This window comes from Topomyia yanbarensis, chromosome 1, assembly GCF_030247195.1.
Source record: "Topomyia yanbarensis strain Yona2022 chromosome 1, ASM3024719v1, whole genome shotgun sequence".
NCBI classification, from domain to species: Eukaryota; Metazoa; Arthropoda; class Insecta; order Diptera; family Culicidae; genus Topomyia; species Topomyia yanbarensis.
In genome coordinates, this window is record NC_080670.1 from 45,729,766 (window position 1) to 45,739,432 (window position 9,667).

The 9,667-nt window shown below is 38.0% G+C and overlaps 1 protein-coding gene across 1 annotated transcript; it reads right to left on the reverse strand.

Moving 5' to 3' along the window:
* Positions 1 to 7,390: 7,390 nt before the first annotated feature.
* Positions 7,391 to 9,297, reverse strand: LOC131695277 (uncharacterized protein K02A2.6-like). Its single transcript, XM_058983754.1, has 3 exons — positions 8,713 to 9,297; positions 8,188 to 8,555; positions 7,391 to 8,144 (listed from the first exon to the last, which is right to left on the reverse strand). Exons 1-3 carry the CDS (start codon positions 9,295 to 9,297, stop codon positions 7,391 to 7,393), a joined length of 1,707 nt encoding a protein of 568 aa, XP_058839737.1.
* Positions 9,298 to 9,667: the final 370 nt, after the last annotated feature.

The following is a 9,667-nucleotide window of genomic DNA, read 5'->3' on the forward strand; positions in this document are numbered from 1 at the left end:
TTTTCAGTCTCGTTTATTCTGCTGTGATTTTTATGCATTCAAGACCGATAACGTCCAATGCATAAAATATACAGCCAAATAAACGGGAAGCAAAAAAAGAGATTATAACTACTAGAGGTCGCATGTCGCTGCTAACACTGATAATTTATTAACTCGCTCTTACATATGCCAGGCCCATTAGTTTGACACATATTGGCCCGGGTACATACAGTGACACAATCTCATTTTCGTACACCGCTGTGCGGAATGCTTATATGCATTTTACAAGTAAAAATGACTTCACGAGACATTTTATTTATGTAGAAATAGTTTACTAGACAGCATAAGGAAGATACAATAATTATCTTTGTACTACAAATGCTCATTTTTCACAAAAAATCATAATTCTAAAGATAGTCAAATATACACGCAATCTCATATTCGTACAGTACACATATTTTTTCAAAAATCAATTGAAATTTCTATAATAAATATTCAATGTGGTACCTTTTGTTTGTAATTACAGTTTTCAATCGTATTGGAATGCTAACAACTAGTTTTTGTGTGCATTCAACTTAAATTTTATCCCATTCTTCTAAATAGTGGTTTCTAAGATCATTCTCATTATAATCCGGATAGTTTTTCACTTTTTATCCAAATACTGCCATTTATTTTTCTAATCAGTTAATAAATGGGGTCTGCAGTGGAGAATCCATAACATTTAAACAATTATAAAATTTACTCTTAACGTTTTTTGCACGCCTTATGCTTTAGTTTTTTCTCTTGATCGAATTTCCAATGTCCACCATTTTTTAGTAAAAGTACTATTTTACGGAAGCTTTGCTTTAAAATTTATTTTAAGATATTCATATTAAAATGCACATTCTGATCCATCATTCCATCAATGAAGACCAAATTTCTAGCACTTCTAGTGGACATATAATACTCCATACAATAACTCCACTGTCCCTGCGCTTAGCTGCTGTTATAAGACTATTACGTCCAGGTCTGAGTTCGATTTTCTCCACCCAAAACAACAGCCATTTAAGTCAAAGATGTTGAATTTGGACTCGTAGACAAAGTTTAACATCTTTCCAATATTCCAATAAAGTTGGTTAGTGTATAAAAAATCAATTCTTTGTTCTTCTCATTGATGAACAGCTTCTTGCTCAGAACACAGGCATTGTAATTGTTAGTTTTCCGTACATTACGAGCCGTACCAGAGCAGACTTATACTTAAATGCTATTGTTCAATTTATTTACCATGTATATAACATTAATTGCTCGATTTTCCCAGTTTTTCTAATTAAAAATCGTTTATCCCTCATCGCAATTTTTTTATAGTTCAAGTTTTTCGCAATATCTGTTCTGCATTTCGCCACATCAAAGTTTTTAACAACATGTTAAATAGTTGCACGCAACCTTTGAACAATTTCAAAGATTTTATGAAGCGATTTAGCTTCATTTTGGTGAGTAATAATTAGTTTCCGTCCCATAATGGCAGTTAGTTTATTTTTTTAACCATTACGTTAATTTGAGGGAATTTCTTAAACTAGTGTTGAGGAAACTATGCCAATGAACACTTTTCTGTAGTCATAAAATCTATTTTTCAAAGTAAAACAAAAAAAATAAAGAAATAACAGGTCTTAAATTACAAATTAAATGACTTTTCAAAAGTGTACGAATCTGAAATTGTGCCATTTTCACACCAAGTAATGATTTTTTATGTGTAGTGTATGGAAACTTGCACACTTTAGATTACAAATGATATGAAAATGACAGATGATGATTCTACTACCACATTTACAAAACAATACCTATATTAAATAGCGCAAACGTTTGTGAAACATTATTGAATATATACACTAGAGGTGTACGAATATGAGATTGTGTCACTGCAGTGTACATGTCAAAGTAATGGGATACAATATGCTAGAGCCAGACTCCATGTTTCAGTCCGTGAATACATGGAGACAGTAGCGCTTTGCTCCCTCCAGTAGTAATCTCTTTTGAAGCAAACTATTATAATTTCATTAGTTTTCACCTGGGACGGGACCTGCGGAAAGAAAAAAAACGCGTGTCAAATTGATCCAGCATGCAAATGTCAGATTGAACCGGCTGTCCTCAGAGTGATTAATATGGGGAGTATTCTATTTGAAATTAAGTAAATGCTAACTTTTTTTTCAAATATTTCAATAAATTAGATTAGATCAATAATGATAGTGGAGATGATAGTGCTTTCATTAATTTCGAGATCGTCAATTCTTGTGAACTTCTCCCACTGTTCTCACAAATAGGGATTCACCGGAAAATGGTTAAAAGTCATCTCCGGATTTTTCGCTTTACTACGACCGCAATTTTTGACCTTGCACTTCATGATAATGGATTCACAAAAAATATTGAAAGTTCAACTCTTGTTTGTTCTTTAAAAAAGTCATGTCATTTCTTGAACTACACCAAGTATTAGTGTGTGTGAATAGAAGAAGTAAGATATAACAAACAAAAAGAAAGAATAAGAAAACACGAATCCGCAGGTCCCGTCCCAGGTTTTCACATGATATCTGCACTAAGACAAAATGCATAGCGAATTTCATAAGATTCATCTTATGATGACTAGAAAAGTAACAAAACTATGTTTTCGTAAAATTAATATGAAAAACCTATTTTAATCCACCTAGCGGTGCAATTGTGCCTTTCTCAATCATGAATCACGAGAATGTGTGCGTTGTTTATAATCATTAAAAACTTTTGAATGAATTTATTACATTTTATTATTATACATCACATGACAACTATATACAGGAAAATAAATCATTATTCGAGTTCTAAAATATTGAAAAAGAAAAAACAGCCACGGAAATATTGAACTGAAAAAAGGTGCAAAATCAGCAAAGTCCCAAAAAGTCGATTTTTATAAAAAAAATTTTTTCGAGATAACATAAAATCTCGACGTTTCATGCATTTTAAAGATGTTTGGCATCAAAAATACGAATTCGATTTCTGAAATTTCATGGGGTCCCCCTTTGAAAAAAAAATTAGAGTTCCGGCTTATATGGGAATTTCATATGTGACCGGACGATTTAGTCTATATTTCCGGACCCATATAAGCGATCCGCACGAAATTCTATAGACATCTATGAGGAAATTATAGCTATCATTTGGGACTAAGTTTGTGAAAATCGGCCCAACCATTTCCGGGAAACTGATGTGAGTTCGTAAATTTTGAAAGATGGCCGCTTTTCCCGGGCACTTCCGGAACCGTCTATGGTGGTCAATGTAGCCAACGAAAGTTTGGTTGGTCGTCGGTGACCTAGAACAGCAAATTTCAGTTGTTTGATAGACATTTTAGCGAAATTTTTACCTTTTTTGCTTTCATCGGAGTATCGGCTTGAATCACAATTTGCTATGTGATCGCACGCCACAACCTGTAACTCCGGAAGTCGGATCGGGATGAAATTAAATAGCCATTTACCTTTCATTTGAGGTCAAGTTTAGTCGAATCGGTCTAGCCATCTCCGATGTGACTGTTATTCTGAATTTAGATACATCCGCCGGGGCTTCCGGAATCGATGATGGTGGCCAATGTGGTCAAATAGACTTTGAATGGATGTTAGTGACCTAATACTACAAATCGAAGCAGTTGTGGTCATATTTTGGAAAAATTTTCACCTTTATACATTCATTGCAGAATTTATTAAAATCGACATTTTCTGCGTGTTCGTACTCATCACCCTGTAATTCCGGAACCGGAAGTTGGATCCATTAGAAATTCAATAGCAGCCTATGGGAACGTTGCACTTTTCATTTGAGGCTAAGTTTGTCAAAATCGGTTCAACCATCTCTGAGAAAAATGAGTGACATTTTTGGTCACATACACACACACATACGCACATACACACATACATACACACACAGACATTTGCCGAACTCGACGAACCGAATCGAATGGTATATGTCACTCGGTCCTCCGTTAAAAAGTCGGTTTTCAGAGCAATTGCAATACCTTTCTATTGAGAAAGGCAAAACATACGACTTGTATAATTACCTTATCATTTTATAAGTTATTGCATATTCCAGTCATTCGAGTTTTATACGAGCATCTTATGATTCTCATAAACATAAGAGAAATGTATAATATTGTCTTATGATTGCCTTATGGAACATGAAATCATAGCAAATCGATTTGACCAAATAAATGCTTTTTCATAAGATAATCATATCATTTACATATGTGGCTAAAAATTATACGATATTCCTATGAAATTCGCTGTATTTTTGTCTGAGTGTATGCGTGACAGATACCCGGTCAGCGTGGCAAGCAGAAAGTTAGCAAAAGTTTAGCAAAGCGAAATTGATGCTGGCAGAGTTTCTGCGAGCATTTTGCGCGATTTGTGCGAGAATTCTGGCAACGAATTCGCTCAAATGCAACAACCGTTTCTGACAAAAGCGGTTACACCAACCGATGCTGCTCACGTTTATCCAGAATCGAGCCAGAAATGTATGGCCAAGATCTCTGCTCGCTTCCTGCCACATCTTTGTCAGATGTTTTGCTCGATTCGTGCTAAATTCTACCAGGTAGGAATTGCCATAATCTTTGCACAGTTTATGTCCGAGTTATGACCGGGTTTAGCTCGGTTCCTGTCAAAATTTGCCAGAAAATGCGAGCGAAAGCGAGTTCGCCCTAGCTCAACTAACCCGACAGGGTACGCGCAGAAATCTGACAGGGCTGCCAAACCAAGACTTACAGAAATCTACCAGAGCGGTCTCTGCCAGAAAATTTGCTCGCTGGGTAATTTTTATACGCTACTACACTGTAAATAATCCACACATTGAACTTAAATGTTTAACACTTAATTTTGCCGCAACTGCCTTTGCATTCAATTTTTTTGTGGCAAGCCCTTGATAACGTATTTCTTTGTTTCATATGCATGGCTTATTCTATAGAAGTGTCTAACAAATGGTTATCAAATGTGATCCATATATAATTTAAGTTTGCATCAACTTAAATAGCATATCATTCCTTATCAAAGACATGCGCAAAAATGTTAATTTTCAAATGGGCAGAACATGACATAAAAGATTTTTTAGTTCAATAAAACATTTTTATTTTTATTTGAATTTAAAAAATACATCTATACCTATATCTGAATATATTCTCTTAGAGGAAAGAACAAATTATTTTTTTATTAAAATGAATAAAAATGGTTTACCCCTAACACGTCTCCTCTTCAGTCCTGTTAATTTGAAGTCCATCGATTTTCTTACCGGAAAGCACAAAATTATGTGTAAATCATGCAAACAAACATTTTACATTAATTTACTTACCATGCAAAACTTTCTAAATATGCCATGCAAGCCTCAAATTAAATATTTCTGCATTTTTTTTTGTTTTTTTTTGCGCCATGTTTCTTCAAATCAATAAAAAAGTCAACTTGTCTTTAAGTGTTTTCACACCCAATGTTGCCGGAATTGTTAAAATTAATGGATTTCAAGGACAGAACATTTAAGTTTTATTAAGCTAACACGTAACATTTATATGTCATGACAGCCAATCATGCCACGTCACGTAGGACGCTTAAATGATAAGTGCAATGTTATTAAAAGGCAAAAGGAAAATTCTTGAGTCCTCAATGTTTTAAATGTGATGACATTCAGTCATGTCATAAGGATGGCACACTTAATTTTGAAGTGTAATTTTATTAAGGGTTAAATGGAAAGTTCATGAATTTTCAGTGTGGCTTGAATCTTAAATGTGTCAAATCCCTTTGAAATAAAGTGTAGATTATTTACAGTGTACAAATTGCAAAAATTATGTGTGAAACCAATATATTCAATATAACTAATTTTTTCACCGGCAAGAGCAAGTTCTATGTGGACGACAAATTTAAGAAGAAGAAAATGTCGAAGTTCGCCTCCAAATATCTCATTTGGCAGGCCATCTGCTCTTGCGGACTGAGGAGTGAGCCTTTCGTGACAAAGGACACAGTAAATGGCGAGATCTACAAATCTGAGTGCCTCGAGAAGCGCCTTTTGCCGTTCTTACGACGAAGCTCCGCTATTTTGGCCAGTTTTGGCATTATGCCTATATTCTAAAAGTGTCCTGGAGTGGTATGAGGCCAATTCTGTCCATTTTGTTCCAAAGGACATGAATCTGCCAAACTGTCTGGAGCTGTGCCCGGTGGAGCAGTACTGGGCAATGATGAAGCGGGAACTTCGGAAGAGCAAGAACACTGTCAAAGACGAGAAGGACATGTAAAGAAAATGAAAAAAAAACTGAGAAACTGGTACTGGATGACACTGTAAAGACTTTGATGGAGGGCATCAAGCGAAAATGCGTTCAATTTTACACTCAAGGCTCCATCGATTAACTTTTCTTTTGATTTTTGAAGTAAATATATGTATAAAACTACCCTAAAATTTTGGTTTGATTTTAAACATTATAAGAAAATTGGCATGACATTTTCGGTGTCGCAATAATTTCGTGTTCGCCCTTTAAATGAAGAAAAGTGTTGCCAGAAAACTAAAATTACATATACAACATTTCCTCCCTCCTTTCAAAATGAACCATCTACGGTGAATACTTGCGAGGAGGATGACGGATTCGTGTCGAACGGCGAACGATGATCGAAGGAGGATCTCGAGGAACAGGGCTGTCCACTGGGCTTGCAGATGGAGTGTAGAACTCTGGTGATCCTTGGTCAGTAGGAGCACTTCTAAAGTTGATTGGAGTTGAAGGTGCATTATGAAGCGTGCCGTCATTGCCGTAAAAATGAACGTGCCTTGATGCAGCTAGTTGGCTTGATTCTTCTACGTCCGATGCTTCAATCGCCTGATCTCGAACGAATTTGGTCAATGTGGCGCTTGAATTGTTTACCAGAATACTCGATTTCATAATGTAAATCTCCCAGTCGAACAGCGATCACACCAGGAATTCATTTTTCCATACGAAGGTTACCGAAGAGGAAATACACGTGCTGACCCGAACTGAATTCATGGAAAGATGGCTTAAAGTTGATTTCTTGCTTCATCGATACTTTCTGGCGAACGTCTTCGGGCTTTAGCAGGTCTAGGTGTGTTCTAATGTTCCGTCCCATAAACAGCTTGGATGGCGATTCTCCAAAAATAATCTAAGCTCTTCTGCATTCGATGGGCGAGGTGCGTCTCGTATGGCTTCTATGTGTTGGTCGGATTTGTGTAAACCGTGTGCATCGATCTTGTGACCCAGGCATTCGAGAACCGGGGTGGCGAAAACACATTTCGAACGGTTCAATCGTAAACCGTGATTCTTTAACCTATCGAAAACTGCTGAAAGGGCAATTAGTAGATTTTCGAAATTGTCTGCAAAGACTATAATATCGTCGAAGAAGTTAACCACGTTAGGTAAACCTTTTACCACTGTTTCCATGCGACGCTACCAAATCGCAAGGATGTTTGCGGCTCCATATACTGCTCTTGACGGTCGAATCAACCCGTGTGTTGGTGTATTGAGCGTGAGAACATGTCGAAACTCTGCATCTATTTGGAGGTGTGAGTAAGCATCTGTCACATCCAGGTGACAGAACAGACTGGTTCCTTTCATTTGATTGAAGATGGATTCGATCTTGGGGATCGGGTGTTCGTCAATAATCATCCGGGAGTTTACAGTAGGCTTGTAATTACCGGTGATACGTACATTTCCATTCTTCTTCACTACAATGTGGGTGGTGGACGCCCATTCCGAGTAGTCGACTCGCTCGTAGAAACCTGCCGCAAATTTCTTGTCAATTTCCTGCGCGTACTTACTCTTCAATGCTAATGGTACGTCACGAGCTTTTGCAAACACCGGAGTTGTACCTGGTTTGAGATGCACCGATGCTGGGGGTCCCTTCAGCGTTCCTGCCGTGTCTCCGAAAACGTAATCATAGTTGGCCAACAACTGTGACAATGCCTGTTGCTGATCCATTGAGATCTTGGAAGATGTAGACGCCAGCGAATGTACCGTATTGCTTTGGGTGAAAAGCTCGTTCAAATTCACTTCGGTCGCAAATTGAGAGATCCACTCCCTACCGAAAAGTGTATCGTAATCTTCGGCAACAACGTACAAGTTGATGAGCTTACGTGTGGTAGAACCAATAGAAACATTCACTGGAAGACGACCTAAACACCGAATACGATGCCCGGTGTAACTGGAAAATTAGATTTTAACAGAGTGAAAATCGGTTTGATAACAAGGAGTTTTTTTCACTGATTATACCACAAGGAGCACCGGTGTCTACTTCCATGTCCATGCTGTGTCCGTCAATGGTGACATGGATGACTTGCTTCCCACATGTGTTGATGGAGTGAATTTTACTCAATGGCTGGATCACGTCGACTGGAGAAGCTAGTACCGCTTCCGAATGGATCTGGGCGGAGGATCGATCCTGCGGATTCTGTGTGCTGGATTTGCACACTTTGGAAATGTGACCTTTTCGCTCACAATTGAAGCATTTTGCATCACGAAATTTGCACTGACTTCTATTATGATTGCCACCACATCCACCGCAAATCCTCTGCTCGGATGACTGTTGGTCACTCCATTGTTGTTTTTGATTGTTCTGTGTGTGTGTGTGAGGGAAGGTTTGTTTTTCGCGTCTTCGGCCTTTCATAACCTAACTTATTAGTCGCCTCAGCTATCAACGATGGTCTTGCCGTTCGAACTTCTTTGGCTGTATTGCGGGTGGCTTCTAAAGTGTGTGCGACCTAAAATGCTACTTTGAACGTTGCCGGTTTCTTGGCAATAATTTCGTCACACATGTCACGCGATTCGAGCCCGTGCAAAAGCTGCTCAATCAGCATCCTGTCGAGAAAATCTCCGTACTCACAGTGTGCGGCACCCTGCCGGAGTCGTAGAGCAAAACTGGATACAGGCTCGCCATTTTGTTGCACGATTTCGCGGAACTCGATGCTTTCTACGTACTTATCTTTAGCTTGGTCAAAGTGGCCAACTAACGTCGTACGAAGTTCATCGTACGTTAGGTCTTCTGGACCACGGGGACTCACCAAGAACTTTATGGCATTATTTAGCTCCGTACCCATATGCACTAGAGCATAATGTGCGTATTGCGAAGCCGGGATGTTGCTCAATTGCAATGCCCACTCGAATCGTTTGAAATAATCCGAAACGGAGGTGTTTTCCGAAGAACGATATTCGGAGATTGAGAACGATGGTGGCTTGGCTTGATGTGCTGTAGCAGTCCTAATGGCATCCGAATGTCCCACAGTTACTGTTTCAATGGAGCATCGTAGGGCATTGGCAAACATCTGCGCGAGAGATGTCATTAGCTCTTCGTTAGCCATCTTGATTTTTCGCGAAACCGAAACGAACTCTTGACCGGAAAACTTATGCGTCTAAATCCCACTTCTGACACCAAAATTTTAGGTATTTTGGGATATCGGGATAGAGAAGGCAACCACGATTACATTTAAATATGTTTTATTGTTTGAATGTCGACCGTATTAAAAATACTGAACGGATTAAAAATCACGGGAAAATACGTTTTGCTTCTAAACTTTTTTTTTAGAACTGAAGAAGAGTGTTGCCAGAAAACTAAAATTACATATACAACATGTTGTCTGATTTGTGTTCATGATTTCAGGATCCTAGTCACGATTTTCGTAATTTCCTTATTACATTATCCTTATTAAATGAATAACGATGTCGAGGTCC